Source organism: Trachurus trachurus (genome assembly GCF_905171665.1).
Source record: "Trachurus trachurus genome assembly, chromosome: 1".
Classification (NCBI taxonomy): Eukaryota; Metazoa; Chordata; class Actinopteri; order Carangiformes; family Carangidae; genus Trachurus; species Trachurus trachurus.
The window spans coordinates 3055844-3076191 of NC_139891.1; the positions used below are offsets into that span (position 1 = coordinate 3055844).

The 20348-nt window shown below is 42.4% G+C and overlaps 1 protein-coding gene across 1 annotated transcript; it reads left to right on the forward strand.

Moving 5' to 3' along the window:
• The first annotated feature begins 1509 nt into the window (after positions 1–1509).
• ppp1r12c (protein phosphatase 1, regulatory subunit 12C) lies at positions 1510–20298 on the forward strand. The gene is made up of 20 exons (XM_083981114.1): positions 1510–1805; positions 2867–3041; positions 3141–3271; positions 3683–3801; positions 5081–5240; positions 5443–5587; positions 5735–5809; positions 5906–5982; positions 7824–7936; positions 8024–8091; positions 10279–10409; positions 10535–10622; positions 11155–11272; positions 12938–13053; positions 14242–14294; positions 14560–14599; positions 14849–14953; positions 15296–15346; positions 15754–15804; positions 19071–20298. The coding sequence occupies exons 1-20, from the start codon at positions 1603–1605 to the stop codon at positions 19155–19157; spliced, it is 2106 nt and encodes a 701-aa protein (XP_083837240.1). The 5' UTR covers positions 1510–1602; the 3' UTR covers positions 19158–20298.
• Positions 20299–20348: the final 50 nt, after the last annotated feature.

Below are 20348 nucleotides of genomic sequence, written 5' to 3' on the forward strand. Positions count from 1 at the left end.
TGCATTTCAGCTAAAATGGGCCACATACAAAACACAGAAGTTACACAGAAATTGAGGGTGCAAAACATGTTCAAAGTTAGATATATATCCAAGGTTGGTCAGTGCCACTCATGGTGCCATTAGCACTGTGGGGGAAAAAATGGCATCTATAATGCCACACACACACAGTAAAAGAGCCTATAACATAGTCAGTGAACAAAGAGCATAGCAACAACATGATCATGTAATTTTAAAATGCATTTTAAGATTAAAAAATGTCTTCAACCTCTTATGTATTCACTGTTAATGTTAAGTTTAGTGTTGTAGTTTAGTAATAGTGTCAATTAATTATTAAAATTTAAATGATTTCTGCTAAAATTACTGTGTTGTTCTCTCTTGGCCCAATTTAACTGAACGGCTGGCCCATTTTACCTGAACCTTCATCGTACCTCGAGAGGGAATATCCCGATACTTTAACTCTCATAATTCCAAAATAATTATACTTTTTAATTTTTTTTTCACACAGAAACATTTAAGAGACCTATGTCGGTTTTTAAAAATATCAATGGATTTCATGCATAGCGTTTTTGATGGTCTTATTAATCGTTTACCAAAAAGTGGCCCATTTTACCTGACTTCACCCTACCTGTCACCATAGTTGGTAACTTTTTATTTTTTGTAACTGAGAACTACCATCGTTGGTATGCCACTGTTGCCACTTTCATGTTTTACTTATTACCACTTTATTTATTACTATCAATACTGTGAATAACAATGCTGCTATGAGCACTTTTGCACTTTGTCAACTACACAGCTACTGTACTGATATGTCCACCACACATAGTGTATGACGGTCAACATCCTGCTGCTATGGGCACCTTGCACTTTGCCTACTATTTCTTTTTTGGTGTTCTGTGTTCCTCTATTCTGAATGAGGAGATGTAAGTCTGTGTTTTCAATGTTGTCCCCCTGTTGTCCATGTGGCTACTGGGCGGCGGTGTGTGTGTTGCCTCTGTGCGTCCATGTGTTGTTCTATGTCTTGGGTTTCTCCTGTATTTTACTGTGATCTGTATTTTTCTGTAAACTGTATTTTATTGTGATTGTATTGTGAGTTTTATGTTGGGACTACAGATGGAAATTAGCCCTAGTGGCTAAATCTGGTACAACCATCTCTTCTCTGTTCTGGATTAATGGTATTGTACATTGTCCCGTAATAATAAACTAAACTAAACTATTGGAAACCTGCTGTGACCTAACCCTTAAACAAGGTTATGAGTGGCAGTTTTTGAGAGGTGTAGCCTACCTATCAGCCTAAACTGTGGATATCAAAACATGTAGCTGACTAGAGTCTCAGAAAACAATGGCAGGAAGAGTAGTGGCTTATTGTGTGCACAATGCCTAGCTATTTCAGCATTTCCCCACAGGGATCTACTACAAAACAATACGTCACACAGACAAGCCTGCGCAGCTTTGCGCGCTCTCGACGCCCACGAACGCGAGTCTTCCTCCTCCACATCCAAAGAGCAAGAACCAGGAAGTGAAAGTATACACATGGAGGGTGTGTCTTTCCCTGCCACTGTATGTTTTATTTTTAAAAACACAGTCCTCCTCGGATAAAAAAAAATGGGGGACTCGGCGAAGACCAAGCGGCGGGAGCAGTTGAAGCGCTGGGCCGGCTCCTGCACTGACAAAGCGTCGGCCGTGCCGAGGCGGAGGTGGCGTGGCGATGCCGAGGGGAAAGCAGTGGAGCCGGAGGCCGAGCTGAGCTGCGACCCGCCGGGGGAGCAGCTAGTGTCTGACGAAATGAGCCCCATCTTCAAACGACGGTGAGGAAACACGTCCAGTTCAACGGTTTCACCGTAACGGCCGGCTAACAGCCAGCTAGCTTAACGTTAGCTTCGACATCTCAAGATGCTACAGGAGGAATGTTGTGCGTGGGCTTGAACGAGCGACGTCCGACACGCTAGTCCTCCTCCTTCATAACATTACGCGGTTAATGAAGCTCTTAATGCTCAGTTTTTATTGACAACAGTGTGCGGCCGTCTCCGAGGCTGTAATCTGAAGTGATTATCCAAGTTAGCTGCTTAGCTGTGTGACTTACAGTGGTCTGGGTGAGGGTCTACTTTGTACCACTGACTTTAGCTAGTTGTTTGGGTTGCATCGTATATGATGTACTGTGCTAGTTTCAGTCAGTGTCCTAGCACTGTAGCTCTTTGCTAAGTGATGTTTGGGTTAACAATAATGTCTTGTACCACAGTGGCTGTCACAGGACCATCTGTCACAGATGCTGCAACAATATAGATACATAATGCTAATGTGAAGCCACTATCATGAATTAAATCGAATTACAAAAGAGTGGCCACATGTAGCCCACTGGCCAACACTGACTGAAAGTAACCTACAGGCCCATTGTGTGAAAACACCAAAAAATCTGAATAAACGAGCTAAATCTTATTTTTTACTGTCTTCAGATCTCACTAAAGAACAAAAGCACAAACACTGATAACAGCAAACAGCCAGTGTTTCCAAAGCCTGTCTTATTTCCTTACATTTCCATGTGTGTATACAAATCATTAAAATACATATATTCCACCTCATTGCTACACCAAAAGCAGCATTATTTGGTTTGTTCATGTTGGGTTATTATGTGCTGTGTTTCTTTGTAAAGGATCCACTGCTAAAGTGGGAATCAGGTTTAGAAGTAAGTCAGAGCCCACAAGCAAGAAAGCAAAATCTTTTTGTGGTGTCTGATTAATATAACTGAATTATACAATCACACACTTATTCCCGCAGGATCACTGCTCTGTGTCTTAAGGCGCTTCTGTTTTGCAAATTCCTTGTACGGAATCCAGCTCTTATCTTAGCTGCCCGTGTCCTCTGTTTTTAGAAAACGTGTGAGGTTTGACAGAGCTGCAGAATTCCTGGCCGCCTGTGCCAGTGGGGACACGGAGGAGGCCCAGGTGATGCTGAAGGAGGCCAAAGACACCAAAAGGAAGAATGGGGATGATGTGGCTGAAATTATCAACTGTTCTAATGCTGATGGGATTACAGCTCTACATCAGGTAAGAAGGTTTCTATACCCAGTGTTTATTTTAATTCATTGGCCAATGGTTACGGAGCATTTACAACAGTGTTATTGTGTCTCCCCCTCTTGTCCACAGGCCTGCATAGATGGCAGCATGGAGATAGTGACCTTCCTTTTGAAGAATGGTGCCAATGTGAACCAGGTTGACAGTGAGGGATGGACACCGCTGCATGTCGCTGCCTCCTGCGGCTATCGTGACATTGTAGAGTGCGTAGTATACGTCTCTACAGTTAGCACAATACCACAGCTGTGGAGTACAGTATTCTTTGCCACTGTGGGGACGTCAAGATTGCGGTGTGGGTGCCAGAGTATTTCTGTATTCAACAATAGTAACATTGTTGTCGTGTTTGGCAGGACAGCAGGTCAGCTGAAGCATTAGTGGGCTGGCCCAACACAAATACATGCAAATCAAAAGACTTAAGAATTGATGCACATTTTCACCCCTCTATGTTTTTCCTTGTTCTTGAATAAGGCCTTTTGGCTCCACTTTTTATTTTGAATGTATTGGCACCCCACATGCAGATGACGGTATTCTCTCTTGGTTGCCTTTCTGTAGACTTTGTAAATGTTTCTGCCGTGTAATGGATTCTTACTCCTTCGATTTTCTTTTTTTGTCAGTTTCCTGTTGGAGGAAGGTGCATCTCTCTCTGCTGTGAACTGTGACGGTGATGTTCCTCTGGACATTGCTCTGGATGAGACCACAGAGTCCCTTCTTCAGGATTACACTCTGAGACAAGGTGAGTGACGTTCACACATAACACACACCATTTTTTAAAAAGATGTTTCATCACCTACTGTGTTTGATTTTGATGTGATGTTTGTATATGTTTGTTGAGATGAATAGATACATGACACCTTGATGAGCCTGTTGATGGTTCTATTTTAGCTGTGCCTGATAAAGTATGGAAAAGTTGCCACCTGTGGATAAGCCTGTGCATATTCTCATTTATCCAGGTCATAGTATCTCAAAGGAGGTTAAATCGAAAGCAACTGGACTTAGTTATTTGTCTGGGACAAATAACTAAGTCCAGTTGCTTTCAATTTCACCTCCTTTGAGACACCTGTGGATCTGTTTTTGCCACATTTATGCCTTTGTTTGTTGCTGATTTCAACTATATAGACTGGAAAGCAAGGTGTTAAAAGCAGGGTAATACATGTAACAGACTTGTTGGTATGATATGTGATCTGATTACACTGGAAAGCAAAATATTGTACCTGTGCCAAAGGAGGAAGCAGTTTTGACATTAAGGATTTAACAGTTAGAGCTTAAAGAGGAACTATGCAGGATTTGTAGCCTAACTATGCTGCTTTTTGCCTCTATTAAACAGCTTTGGAGAAATTGTGATGGTTTAATAAATGGCTCACCTTGTTATGCGGGAGAATGGAGGCTCTCTGCCTTCAACGTGCGTGTCACTTATTGCGTCTCTTGGCTCAACACCAACCTTGTAATATCAGAGCTTCGGACCCGGTGTCCCAGCTCTTGTCTCTGCAGCACCGCATCGCAAACGCACCCTGTAACCTGTAATCTCTTGTATATGACAGTCAAGACTACACAAATATACACGTTGTAACATTATATATGATATATAATGTTATCTACAGCTCTTTTGTTTACTTTCTTGCTGGCTTTGTTGTAAAGAAATGCACATGACAGGAGGGTTAGCAACACAGCGGAACTGAGCTAAACACCGCCCCATAAACTGAGCTAAACAATGGCCCATATCACTGTTGTTTTAATGCACATGCCTAAATGCACTTGCATGTGCATGATTCTCTGGTCACATACAACTTATGTATTTGCAGTGTTTCCCCCAGAAAATGTGTTAGTTAAGGTGGTGTCTGTCCTGTTGGCGGGGGGGGGGGGGGGGGGCGGCGGCGGCGGCGGCGGCGAATATCGCTACATTTTTATTTTTTTAAGAAGTTAGTTTAGGCGGCAGCTCTTTGTTGTTAAGGCGGCCGCCTTAACAGGAAAGCGCTGCGGGAAACCCTGATTTTACATTTTCTGTGTATGTCCAGGTGTGGACTTGGAGGCAGCTAAGCGGCTGGAGGAGGAACAGATCATGAGAGATGCCCAGAACTGGCTCAACGACGGCCTGCCCTCTGACGTGCAACACCCCAAGACTGGGGCCACCCCAATGCATGTGGCTGCAGCCAAAGGCTACCTAGACGCCCTAAAGTAAGCAACTATCACCCATCTTCTGACTTAATTTTGTAAAGGATCTGTGCCTTGAAATCTTTCTTCATTTTCTTTGCCTAGTCAGACAGAATAGCCAGCGGTTTAACTGTTGATAGTGAGCCATGCCCTCGTAGCTTCATCCATTGTTTGATTTGCATTGTCTCATACAGCTGTGCTGTGTTCACCTTGGTCTTGTGTTCAGGATACTGTGTCAGTGTGGGCTGGACGTGTCAGCTATGGACTTTGACGGCTGGACACCTCTCCATGCTGCAGCACACTGGGGTCAGGGCGAGGCCTGTCGCATTCTGGCAGAACAGCTGTGCAATATGGAATCCCGCAGTAATGCGGTGAGGCCCTAAAATAATGAAAGATCTTCTTAATACTATATCATATAACATATATTGTAAATACTGTGAATTTAACATCACATATGTTCCACTCCATAATACATTTTTGTCTTGTTTATTTCTCTGTGTGTAAAATGAACTCTGCAGGGTCAAACGCCGTTTGATGTCGCTGATGAAAGTGTTGAGGAGCTGCTGGAGGAGTTATCACAGAAACAAGCCAATGTGAGAAAGTGTTAAGATAGCAGTATATGCATTTATTTGATGAAATTTAGAAGACTGGTTGTTTACATCATTGCTGTGTTTCTGTCTCTCTCTCAGTGGCGTAATCAACAGTCCATACAGGACAGGCAAAACCAACAAGGCTCCACTGCTGCAAATGCACAGAAAAGACGAAGGTTGGTATTTAAGTTTTGATGCAAAATCAAGTTGGACTAAAATTTGTCTTTTGAAGTACTACTATCTAAGATGCTTCACACTGCTGTTGGCATAGATTTGTCTATTAATATAACCAACCTGGTGTCTGCATAAAACAATGCTTTTGATTATTACTTAAAGGTTGTGTCTGGAGTTTTCTGCCCAAAAATAAACACTAGCCACTGGTGGTGGCTGTGTCTGCAGCGCCCCCGCCCCCTGCCTGTATTTTGGTCTTTTGCTTTGTTTTGTTGTGCACGGGGACGAGAGTGAGAGAGTCGGTGTTTTCTCTCCAGCCAATGACAGAGCTCAGGTACTCAGCTACATGCAGCAGAGTAGGAGGCTCAGGGCTGCTAGACCCGCTAACTGTCTCTGATGCTGCTGAGTGCTAGCACGTCTCTCTCTCTCTCAGCAGCAGCAGTCAGGACAGCAAAGAAAAAGAAATACAGTCTGACTCTGAGTGAAGCGCTGGAGCCGCGGACCGATTCACGACCGTCACCGACAACTAAAGCCTCGAGTGGTAACAAGTATTAGGGCCATTGTAGCGAGTTAGCTCGATGCTAACTTCGGCTAGCGGTAGCGGTTAGCATCCACCGCTAACACCGTCTTCCCAGTTCACCACAACAGCATAACAACATAACACCGGAGGCTCCCGTTGTTGGTGATGGTCGGCTCTCGGCCCACGGCTCCAGCGCTTCACTCGGGACTGTATTTCCTTTCCTTTGCAGTCCTGACAACCGCTGCTGTGAGGGGCAGGAGGCTACACAGTTGAGCCAGAGAGGAGGGACACAGTTGGAATGTTTTGTTTACAAACTGCAACAAACAAAACTCCAGACTCTACCTTTAAGACGCTTACACATGTGCCATTCTGGTTAAACAGGCTTGATAATAATTTAAGTGTTGCAGCTTACATTAACTGTGTCAGTGTCATTATGGTTACACAATGCCTGTGTGGGTTTGGATTGGGTTCAGTCAGTCCTCCCTCAGGCTCAGGTCGGGTTCTGATACGAGTTATGCAGCTCTAGTCAGTTTCTGCCTGTAACATATCCTGAATGAAAAGTACATTTTCCTTAGTCAGTTTGTCCTTCCCATGAACACCAGTGGCAGGTTAGGATATTAAAAACAGATACACTTTAAATGTCCATTAGACCATGTCTCATACATCTTCATTATTTAATCTAAAACAAAGCTCATTTTGAAATCCGATTGTATGCACCTAAAGAGGAACTTCAGATGTTCTTCTCTCTTACCTCGAATAGATACACACTACAGACGGATAATAACATTGCATCGCATAGTACAAGATATTATTAAAGGGATGGTTCAGGTTTTTATTAAAGGTTGGGTTGTATGAGGCACAAATGGCCATTACTCACTCAGTACGCCTCGGCAAGACGTGCTTTATCACTCCACCTATCAGCTGTTTGGATCAGCGGTGTGTGGAAGAGGCGGAGTGATACAGCGCGTCGCTGAGCCTGCCTGTGTGGAGGAATACTGAGTGAGTTGGTTAGTTCCAGATAAACAAACTTTTTTTCCGACCAGCTGATGCATTGTAAGTTTTTGACTTTAGATTGTACTCTTGAACTGGTGTATTATTTAGAGACGGGACTTCAACCCCACTTCATAAAAACTGAACTATCCCTTTAAGATATTTGATAATGGTTTTACAATGTTTTCTATTATATTTATATTTTTTTGTGATCATTTTTGATCATCAACATTTGTCTTGATTAACAGAATATTTCATGACCTCATGTCCATGTGATCTTATACTACCTTGTTCCTACTTTTGTTAAAAAAAATCTTTGCTGTCTTTTGTTTCCAGGAGCTCAGTGTGCAGGATGAGCAGTAAAGACAAGATGAACGTGCAGGACCAGTCTAAAGAGAGAGGTGTTTCAGGAGACTTGGAGCTGAGTGAGGAGAAAGAAAGCAGCCCTGGTAACACACTTTGACCCCAAGAACTATGTTTTCTGTGAAAATTAGACATTGTGCTGATTGCAAGATATTCTTGTTCTCTTTTCACAGAAAGCTCCACCGTGTCTAGTCCCGACACAGAGAGTGTGACAACATCCACAGTCAGCCCTGCTGACAAGGTAAAACTCACTCGTCTTCTGCTATTCTTACAAGACAATACAATACAGTGGTTTTTATTGTCTTTGGCTCTCCGTACATATAGACAGATGTATTAAAGTATAGAATCCAAGAGGGCATAAAAGAACTGAAACAGGGAATAAAACACAATTAAGATACAGTTCTATAGAATAAACACAGTAGAGCAGTTCATGGCATTGTGTGTTTGCTACTTGGTTGAATTAAGAAGGCAAGTGTCATTTGGGACAAAAGACTTTTTAAAGAAGGAACCCTGTAGCGCCTCCCAGACTCAAAATAACTAAAGAGAGGATGAGAGCTATCTGCTAGGATTTTCCTAGTCTTCCCCCTTTTCCTCTCAGTGTAGATGTCAGTCAGAGGCTTTTGGTTTTCCTACAATTTTGCTTGCCATTGACACAGCCCTGTTTAGTTTGATGTTTCATTTACAGGGAAGACAGGAAGACATAGAAGCAGTCCTGTATGTAACAGAACTGCATTATTTCACAGCCAAATGATGGAATTAACATTTTGAACTTCAGTGTTGGGGAAAACAGTTCTAGAGTAGTAGAGAGTAGTTCATTAAGAAGACACTACTTTCAGTAGCACATTCAGTAAACGACACGTTGTGATACCATTCACGATCATGAACAATGATCATTGTGTGGCTTGTACGACATTCAGTTAACGTACTTTTAATCAGTAGGTTCAGTGAACGTGAGCCCTCAGCCCTGAGTGACAGTACGTTCACTATGAAGGACGTTCACTGAACGCGCTGATGAACGATCCGTTCACTGAATGTGCTATACAGAGGCACACAGCCACACATTCGCAAACGACACAACACTACATTGAGTGGTACATTCAGCCCTTAGTGACAGTGCATTCAGTGAACGCGTCACTGAACATGCACCGTTCACTCGCAATGAGAGTCTCCTCCATCAGATTTGCGAGAAATTCAATGATTCACGGACCACACGGCACTTCCACCGCCGGCCTGCACGCTGCTGCTGAGCTCAGCTGAACTGAGAAAAGAGCGGATCAGGTCAGGAAGTGATTCCGTTCAGTTCATTCACTCAAACAATTCGTTCCTTTGAACAAAACGTTCGCAAACAGTACAAGACTATTTTAACTATGATTTCTGTGATCAAACATCCTCAGCATGTATACTTGGCAGGAGCTTTTGTCAGTCTGTGCTCTGAAGCAAGTTATGAAACAACATTTATTTTTAAAGCTGACCTGCTGCGAATCTCAGAGCCAGTAGCATTGAATGTATATTAAGCACCACCTGTGGGATCGTGGGTAGCTGTACTCTTCATATGCTGCTGTGGAGGACTTCTCTCCCCCACTTTTCCCTGACGACCTTATGATGAGTAGCCCAGTGATGAAACAGGAAAAAAAAAGTGAAAATGTTTTTGGACTGAGACCATGGAGACAATTTGAGTCTGGAGTGGAAGGTAGCAGTTATGCTAGCAGGAGAGATGCAGGTTCATCACTGTGACGGAGCTGATGCTCCACAGAGTTAACACAGACACAGACACAGTGCTTGAGGTGTGACAGTGACAGTGACAGGGTTTATATTTTAAGGGGAAGGATGTGAAAATTTGACTCAAAATTAGGAACTCCCTTCAGTGCAGTATGAGTCATCAAATGTTTGAAATCATTTTAAGAAGAGAAAATACATCAATTTTGATTAAAGAAAAAAAAACACTTGGATAATAACTTTTTTTTTTGTTTTTTTTTTTTACAAAAATTCGATTAATATCAACAAAGAAATAAAAAAGTTATAACAATGGGGTATACTGGACCAAAGCTGGGGAAATCCATTTTTCATTTCATGGAGCTTTTAACAAGATATTATTTTGTTCAAAAGACAACTCACTGGATTAATCAGATATTTCAATCATTTTAATGGATAATTGATTTATTGTAAATCAGAAAAAATCTGAATATGCCATGTGTAAAAGTAATAATGTAATAAAAAGTGATACAAGAAGTGAACATCTCTGTTTCTCATTATCACATACACACAGACCTCCAGTGAGGTGTGTAGACTGGTCAAAAAAAGACCGGTTCATTCAACATTGTGTTTACATTTTGCCACTGGGGTGATAAATCGAAGTTTTGATTGGTGAGCTGATTTCAGTAAAGGTGTTGGTCTTTTTTCCCCTTCTTCTTCTTCTTCTGGGGTCCAGACGCCAGAGGAGAAAGATGAGGAGGAGAAGGAGCAGGACAAAGCGAACCGCACCGCAAGAGTCCAACCCACTCCTCAGACGAGGGACACCACAGCTGACAGTCCCAACAACCCCAACGCCGACAGACGCAAGTATGGAGCAGGAAAAAACACACACATCCAACACCAGTTCATTCTTTGTGTGTACTGTGCATTGACACTGGATCTGATGAAATGATCTGGATCATTCTAAAATGTGTGACTGCTTGTGAGTTTAGGTTCCAGGCTCCAGTCAGAGATGAGGAGTCGGAGTCTCAGAGGAAAGCTCGCTCTCGACTGATGCGCCAGTCTCGCCGCTCCACACAGGTATTGCTTATCAACATTGCCACCTTCATGGCCTGGTACTGCATTGATATTCTCATTAATTCATGTTATTACTGTGCCAAAAATAGAACATGATTAGAATGTGTATATATATTTATTGAACAAAATATATAACAACATTTTACAACAGCAAAGTCAACGTCCAACTGAATGCTTCTCACACTCATTCATACTTGAGAATAAACCGGAATAATTTGGCTGTTCAGTCAGTCAGATGCTTAAATCAAACTATTTTTATTGATTGGTGTATCAAATGTAAATGCTCTGTTCAGTGAAACATTTGGGCTAACTGATTATTATGTAATGAATAGATTACTATGTATGTACCACCATGTAATGATGTGGTTAACCTGATTATTCCGGGACTGTTGTACAACTTTTAACACAGTACACAGGCACCAACTGCCGCCCTGCATCAGTATTTCTCTTCACAGTGCATATGTTGCATATCCTGTTGGGTTCTGCTTATAATAAGGCTTATCTGAGTGGTTCTATTTTTGCTGTGTGTGGGCAGGGTGTGACTCTGACAGACCTGAAGGAAGCGGAGAAGAATGCGGCTAAAAGTGCAGATCCACCGCCTCGCAACATCCAGCCCGTCAGCCCCATAGTCACTGTCACGCCTGCTGAGAGGGGTGAGTGATGACGAGGAGCTCTACTGTTTGTGGCAAAGAGGACTTGTGGATTTGAGTTGTTTCTGGGAGCCAGATTTATCCTTGTAGACAAATATCTTAATTTTTAACAATTCTTCTCAGCCCAAATAATAATTAATAAGAAAATGCAGCAAAGAAATGATACCGATACGTTTGAGGTCCTCTAGACCTCAGCAATATCTCATTATATACTTTCCTCGAGTCCTTTTGTTCTGTTTACGCATCGCACTGTTAGGTCCGTCACTATTGTTACATAATTGCCTGATTGAAATGGTTTCTATTCATCTGTATAAAAACAGCTGGATGAAACTAACAGAAATGTCAGATTTCATCACTATTTCTAAGTCGTCTTCCACCGTTTAACGTTTGACCTGTTTCAATGACATCATCACGTTGCGCCCTCTTCTTCTGCTATGGTCTAATGACAAATGAGTGGAGCCATAAACTGTTCATCTCCAGGAGCTTAATATCTAATACCTGACCTCATCTTGATGAGCATCTATGATTATACTATAATAGTGGAATAAAATGATCAGAAAAAGACAATTAAATCCTTAATCGCACAATTAAATCCTTAATCGCACAATTAAATCCTTAATCGCACAATGAATCATCAAGTGAAATGTTGTGCTTGTGACAGGCTTACGCACTGTGTTGAAACTACCTCATTTGGTTTACCACCAGAAAAAACCTTCTGTTTCTCTTTATCTCTGTATGTGTTTACTGTAAACACCAGGCCACTACATGAAAACAAGATGCAGTAGTTTGGGTGGAGTGCTGTTCTTGGTAGTCTTTTAAAGGAAATGGGTTTTCTCACATGAGCATTCAGGGTTACAGTCGCTAAGAAGAGCTTTAGGTGTGGTTTAACTGGCAGGGTGGTCACTGGATACTAATATTAGCGTCCTAGACTGTGCATCCTCTGACCTCTTTGTGTAACGCTGCCACCTCTCGTTCTCATCCAAGAACATAACAAATACAGATTTAAAGAGCTACTGAAAGAACACTTATTAGTCAAACAACTGTCTATCTAGCTGAAGCTATTTGGCACAATTAATTAGTATTTGTCTGATTTACTTGAAATATCTTCAGTCTGCTTGTGTATTGGGTACTGTCTGTAAGTTAATGTAATTATGAGGAACGAATGTCTTTAAACATCTGATTATTTCACAACTATGGTTAATAGCTAGCATGTATATGTATATGTTGTTTGTATTGTTTATGTTTTGTTGTTTTGTCTTGTTTTGTCTTGTAGATCGTGGTGAGTTGTAGTGGTTATGGATGTTGTTATTGTGTTTATGGTGTGAGGTGTTTTTGTATTTATCGACTGCAATGGACAGTTCATCTGTGAAAGTAGACTCCAGGAAGAATAGCGATGGTCTTTGCCAAAGCTAATGGAGATCTAAATAAATGAAATGAAATGCTCTTTTATTTTGATGGAGAACTGAGCGCTTCCTTGTTTGATATGTCTGGCTTGACACCGTGTTAAGACAAATCAACCTGTGAGCCAAAAGCCTCAAGCCTCAAGCCTGAGCATGCAGTGACATGAGGCTGGAGATAAGACGAGCTCACTGCGTCACCAAACGTTCAGCCAAAGTCCCTCAGAGCTCAGGAGTGTTTACCGTCAACCTGAACCTTCATATGTTACAGACACAGACCCAGTGAAGCAGGTGGAGCCGGAGGGTGAGAAGCGATTGGGAGTGAAGGACAAGAGGAGGGGGAGGAGGGAGAGACGCTCCACTGGCATCGTACAGCCAGGAGGGGAGGTGAGAAGCGCTCTGACATCACTGCATATGTGGCAGAGCACTCAACTGCCAAGCAAGGAGGATTTTTTAAATGTTAAACAGGCCTCAGACCAAATACATTGTTGAAAAACTACTCGAGCACTGCAGGTCGGTGAAAGGACAGCAATACAGTAGTTCCTCTTTTACGTCATTATGGAAATGTGTATTGCACAAGCACACTTCACCTTTTTTTTTAAAAGGGAACTTTGCTGACTGGGAATTGTAATGATGATGATAGTAGTAACATGTTAAGGTACTTGATGTTAAACAAAAAGGTAGACAAATAAATGAATAACAAACTTGAGAAACCAGAAACTGTAAATACTGAAGTGGCCGATTCAATATGTACTATATGGATAGCAGCTTAGCAAAATGTTTGCCAGGGTACTAATGGAGTCTTAAAGGGATAATTCAACATTTTGGCAAATTGGCCCATTGCCATAATCCCTATAGTTTTAGGAGTAGGTTTGTTACCTTTAATTGTCGGTGCAAGCTATTTATAGAACGGCGGAGCAGAGCCGCGAGCTGCTCAGAGCTACGCTACAGAGGCTAATGGAATTTCTTTGTTTCCCTCATCAAACTCATCAAATACACAATCCAACAACTCCAAACCGCTCTGGTGGACAAGTTGTGACCTGCACATTCACTACAAGATAACAACGGAACGTTATGAGACAGAGTTGTTTTCGAGGTCAAGTCATGCAAAACCGCTGATGCGCGTTCCCGTCTGGGGCAGTTTTTCAGCAAGCAGTCTCTGTATTTACCTCTAAAGCAACTCTGTTATTATCTCATAGCGTGGTGAATGTGCAGGTCACAACTTGTCCACCAGAGCGTTGTGGAGTTGTTGGATTGTGTATTTGATGAGTTTGATGAGGGAAACCAAGAAATTCCATTAGCCTCCGTAGCGTAGCTCTGAGTAGCTCGCGGCTCTGCTCCGCCGTTCTAAAAATAGCTTGCACCGACAATTAAAGGTAAGACTACAAGGATTATGGCAATGGGCCAATTTGCTAAAATGTTGAACTATCCCTTTAAATATGAATGATCTCCTTTGGGTTGTAATATTAGGAAAGTTGTATGTATGTGCAGGGATGGCAGTGATGTTTGAGCATCATGGTCACCAGCTTTCTAATTCACATCTACACTAAACACTTGAATCGTCCTGTTTTTCAGAATGAAGACGACGACGCTCATTTGGACGACATAAACAGTATTAGCACTTCAAAGTGAGTGTGTATTTGTATGTACCATGTCTTTTAATGTGAAATTTTGAATACAAAGAAAAGTTGAGTGAAGGTACTGGCACGCTGTCATCGACATCCTTGTCTGAGACACATCAGGACGCATTAACATTTACACTATGAAAGGAATGTACTACAATGAGAGAATGCATTATTATATTTTCAGATTGTATACATCATATGATTTGCAGAATATTTTGTGAAGGCAAATGTTAAAGATTCTCTGACAAAGTGTCCTGTGTCTCTGCAGTGAGAATCAACTGGGAGACCGATCATCTGACTACAGAACGGTACGTGTCTGACCATCTCCTCACGTTACAGCTCACACACATTCCTATAAAATGCACCCGTAGGCTGAAAGAGAATTAAAGCTGAGATCCAGACAAACAAGGACAGGAATGATGCCCGACGAGCCACGGAGCGCAGCCAACAGAAACGGCAGCCCAGCTCCACTCTCTCCACCTGCACATGTGTGAAGCTTCCATCTTCGTGTTGTCGTCGTTGCGCTCCACTAATCTGTGTCGTGTGTCTCCTTTCAGCTGTACCTTAAGATCCTGCAGGAAAACCTGGCTCTGAAGGACAAGCTGCAGGAGATGGAGCTGCTGCTCAGCCAAAACAAAGTGGAGCTGGAGAGACTCCGACAGGTTGGGCAGGTTTGCTGCTCCTCTGACCTTTAACAGTGTCTGTGTGTGATCAGTCGGATCATATACGGGTGCTGCTGATGTTTGTCTGAGCGCCATTAACACAGACAGCATGTGGAACTTCAACAGTATTTTCTAGGTTTATTTCCAAATCAGTCAATTTCAGTAGCAAAAGATTTGTCTGGAAGATAAGAATAGAGTTTATCTGTTGCTACTTGTTCAGCATTGATGACATGCTGGGTGTGGTGGATGTTTTATTTCCAGATTGATTTAGTATCTGCTGCAATTGTGTACTTGTGCAGTCTTCTGTATGACTTGTGATTTAATAATGTTTCTCTGTGGCAGAGCCAAGAGAGCAGCACCGACAGACCGGCCCTGCTGGAGCTGGAGAGATTTGTAAGTCTGCTTTTTCTCACTCCTCTGCTCTACTAGGAACTAACCCTCAATGCCACATAAAGAAATATATATGATCTAATAAATATCTAGTACCTACATGAATATTTCTGTATCACAATGAATTGAAATGCATATTTTAATCCAGTAGAAGCTTGTAGAAATTATTTGCTTTTGTTTCCTGCTTTGGAAATGTTGTTTCCTCTATGTACACTGTTTACACACCCTACTTAGCAGGGTGTGATAAACTAGAGCCAGACAATGTTGACAGCTCAACTAGGTTAGCAGAGCACAAAGCCGACATGGCAGAAGTGTTAAACGTGCACGTTTCCCACAGTGACGTAGGAAGTATTCACAGTGAAGTGTTTTCTTCTCGCAGCTTAATGATTTTCTCACTGTGTGCTTCACAGGAGAAGTTGGCCCTCCAGAGGAAAGCTGTGGAACTAGAGGATGAGCTGAAGGTACAGAAGTTCACTTCAACACTTGTCACCACTGCACTGAACAGAATTTACCGCAGTAACTTGATGCTGTGGTTCCAGCAGGTCAATAATCACAAACTCAATCGAAACTCGAAACTTTCAAACGTAGCACTTTGTTTTGGTGAGGTTATTTGTCTTGTTTTGCATGTTAACTGAGTCCCACATAAACAAATAGGATACACATTCAAATTGAAACTAAATAGGAACTGAAAAAGGTAAAGAAGAAGTCACAAGTTACACAAAGAGAGTCGGTTAAAAGAAGTGAGTTAAAACGCAACCGCTCAAAAATGTGTTTTGCTCATTGTTACTTGGGAATTTGGAGCATTTTGCACAAGCTGTTTAAGAAATGTCATCAACCTGCCACTGTTACTTGACACTGACCAACAGTTTCATCATGTGACTGCAGACGGCAGTGGAAGCTCTGTGGTTGCGGCTCGCTCATTAACATAGTTGTGGCTTAAGGTTTAACCTGATTGAAACTCTCTGCAACAAATCACACGGCCTCCATTTGCATCATGTGTTCACTCGGCGCCTGTGGTTTAAACCCAGCTGCTGTGTCCTGAACTAACCTGCACATCATGCACACGCCACCAGGGTTGTCGCAGCAGGTATTACGTTAAAGCTGCAGCACACGCTCATAACGTGAAGTTCGACGTCGCACGATTCAGTATGAGGCCAGATCACTGAAGCTCACACCACTGTATTCATCTCCACATGTTCTCATACCATCATGGACGATGTATCATCTGCACATCACCGCATGCAACTGTGGCACATGTGGTTAAAATGAGACATGAGCGGCTCAGTCGTCTGTGGCTGAGGTAGAAATCACAGAAACAACCAGGTATTTCATAATGCATAAGTTACAAGAGGTTTCCACATGGGTCTCCTGGTCTGAAACAAAGACCAGCCCTGTCAACATTAAAATAACTCACCTTTATGAAACTATAGGCATGTTTAAAGGGATATTTATGGTTCATAATCCAATGTCCAATGCACCGTGACACCGAGTTAGACCCCCCCTTGAGAAATGAAGTCTGCTCACCGCTAGCTTCTCTAGTTGTAGCAACTTAAGCAATGACCGCACCATAACAAACATTCATTCATTCATTCATTCATTTTCTATACCGCTTATATAGACAGACAACCATTCACACTCCCATTCACACCTATGGGCAATCACAAACAGTCTATTTCTCCATGCGCAAACTGCGATCAAAAGGCCACTTACAGCCACAAATAATGCTCAGAACAGCACCAAACGTCATCAACAGTACAAACAGGGTCCCAGCCCATAATACAAGGCATCAAATATCTGTTAGCTTTGCCTGGTTTCTATTGAAAAGAGACGAAAACAACCCACCCACTCTCCTCTAGTTATGCAGCAACTTTCCGCGTCCAGGCACTGACAACACACGTCCGAGTCCGACTGGCAGCACAAACATTCAGTCTCAGCGGCCACCGGCAGGCAGTGACCACAGCCAAACCACTTGAACCCCCCAGGCCCAGCATTTAGACTACACCGGCTCTCTCCCTCTGTCACTTTTCTCCTCCATTTCCTTCAGCTCCTCTTCTGTAAACTTAGTCTCAAACTGATAGTAGCGCCCATCGAAATGAAACCAGTTGTCGTTGTTCTCAGACTCCATAAACTCAGTAGTGTTGTCCCGTCTGTGATGTCTGCTTGTTACTGCCATGGTTACAGGTAGTCCGCTGGCGTAGAGGTGATTACCGAGTGAAGTAGAGTCCCGCAGCTCAAGGATGAAAATGTGTGTGTATTCCTCCATATAATGCAGCCAAAGTTCCTATGTATCTTGCCTATCAATTTATAAAAGTTATTATCGAGTGTTCACAGGGAAAAGGACGGAATTGGGTCATTCTAACTTTAGGTATTTGTGGGAGAAAATCACGTAAACAAGCGCAAGATTAGACGTGATGACACACGCGAGATAATGACGACGTTTGCTGCCGGAAGAGACTGTCTGACAACACAGCTGAGTTTATGCAGTTTGACAATAATGACGACTGGTTTCATTACGATGGGCGCCCCTATCAGTTTGAGACCGAGTTTACCGGAGACAAGCTGAAGGAAATGGAGGAGAAAAGTGAAAGAGGGAGAGCTGCGGTGGAGACTATGTTCTGGACCTGGGGGAATCAAGTGGTCTGGCTATGGTCACTGCCTGCCAATAGCCGCTGAAACTGAATGTTTGTGCTGCCAGTCGGACTCGGACGTGTGTTGTCAGTGCCTGGATGCTGCTGGACGCAGAAAGTTGCTGCATAGCGTATAACTGGAGGAGAGTGGGTGAGTTGCTTTCGTCTCTTTTCAATAGAAACCAGGCAAAGCTAACAGATGTTTGATGCCTCATATTATGCATTATGCATATTAAGCCCCCTGTGTAACTTCTCTCCTTCTCTGTTGACAGAAATCGATTATTTTGTTCAAAAGTCAGTGTTTCATTAATTAGTAATTACCCCCATCGACAAACTGAAGTGTTCTGGTAAGCTTTGAATTTGCCTTTTATATATATACGTACATAGAGCTGGTATTGTGCTGCCATCTTTTACGTTCAGTGGCAGTGTGACCGTAGGTAACCACGGAAACACTGATCCACCAGAGACACCAGAGTGGCCGGCTCTGGGGGAACCGATGGAGGCGGCATCTGTTTTAAAACTATCATCATGGTGTAGTGTGAGAAAGGATGGAGGGTCACACTGATGCTGCGTTCAGGGGGAGTCAGACAGAAAACAGTCGGCAAACAAACTGGATTTCATTTTAGTCGACGAGAGAGGGCCCGTAAAACATAGGGTAAACAATACGACATCACCATGACAACATATTGTCACGTGTGCATCGTTTTGCCTCGTGCCGATGGACCACTTGTTTATACCGTTACTGCCGTCTGCCCGATTCCACCTGCAGCATGAAGAATACAATTGAGTTGGTTGCGATATAAAACCTCACCGCTAGATGGGAGTAATTCCTACACAATGTCCCTTTAACACTGACAGGCCTTCTGTTTTTAGAGGAAATGTGGTCATGCATTGATTATTAATTTAGTGGCTGAAAGTCAGAAATATGACAGCTGAAACTTTTGACCTCTGCTACATTTTCTAAAAGCAGTGTTGTTCCTGTGAATCAGCTGTCAGGGGCATAAAGTCACTGTCATCCTGCACCACAGACACACACACTGTTCTTATTGTGTTTCAAAAAGTGGAAATGAAAACAGCCTTGTGTAATGATGTGTCTTCAGGTTCTCGGGGACCTCAGAGCAGACAACCAGAGGCTCAAGGATGAAAATGCCGCCCTCATTCGAGTCATCAGCAAACTCTCCAGATGAACCTGAAAAACCTACACGGAGAAAAGTATTACAGGATTTCTCTTTAGCCCAACTCAGAAGACACAAACCAGGAAGAGAGACGCAGCATCGGACACCTGCACAGCACATTTTAACAGTAACTGGAAGAACATATAGAGTTTCAGGGTTATTAGCTTGTGTTTGGGCCTTTATGATTTGGCAGATCTACTGTATAACAAGCTGAACTGCACCTCCTGTGGACTGACAGGAAGTTCCTGTTCACATCCACTTTTATATTAAGTTTTTATTGTTGTATTTTTTTAACTGGAATATTTTATGTGCTTTGCTTCTGCAATACTTTGTATAAAAAATCTGTATTAAGACTTAAAGCCATGCACAGTGCGAGTTAAGAGTAACGTTTTAGATTGCCTTCTTCACCTCTGAGGGGTTGGAGAAATAAAAAGAAAAATGCCAGTCATGTGTAGGGGATGGTTATTAGAAAACAAACATACAAAATCCTTAAATGTGCCAAAAACCAGCCCCAGTCTTGCATGTCCTTTTTGGGGAAACTCCATGTGGTCAGTTCTGTTTCTCAGGATAAGTCTTGGCTCGATGCTTTCTGTTTTAGCTGACTGCTGTAAAGGTGGACCAAATTTGCATGTTCATTTCTCCCTCTGCTCCTCTGAATGTATATTTAATATGTATATTTATGTACAGGGGCCATCTGTCTGACAGTGATGTAAAGGTGTTATCATGGTCTCTCTTTTACAAAGGACGTAGAGTTTCGGGTGCTTACCATGCGGACGTCAGATGCAGCTCATGTTCAGGGGGATTCTTACAGAGACAGTTTGTTACAAACGTTTAGATCTTTAAAGAGGTTATGGAGGATGCATGCTTTTGTTTCTTAGTACTGTAATTCGGTTGTAATTTCACTTTGCCATCTTGACTGGATGCTTCTGTAAAGCAGCGACCCCCTAAGCTAAGTATTCACCCTGTGACGGACGGCTGTTATTGTTAAACAGACAAGCCAGATGGGTCAACTTCTGAATGTTTACTCCAGTTTTCAAGAAAAAAAAGACCTTGCATGTCAAATTGTATTTTGATTCTGTGCCTTTCAACATACATTTGTAAGTAATATTTCTATTTTGCTTTGGTAACGTACACTGTTAAGTATAAAATACAGTTTGGGCAGAAATGATCATTGTCTCTGTTCTTACTTTAATATTCTTTTCT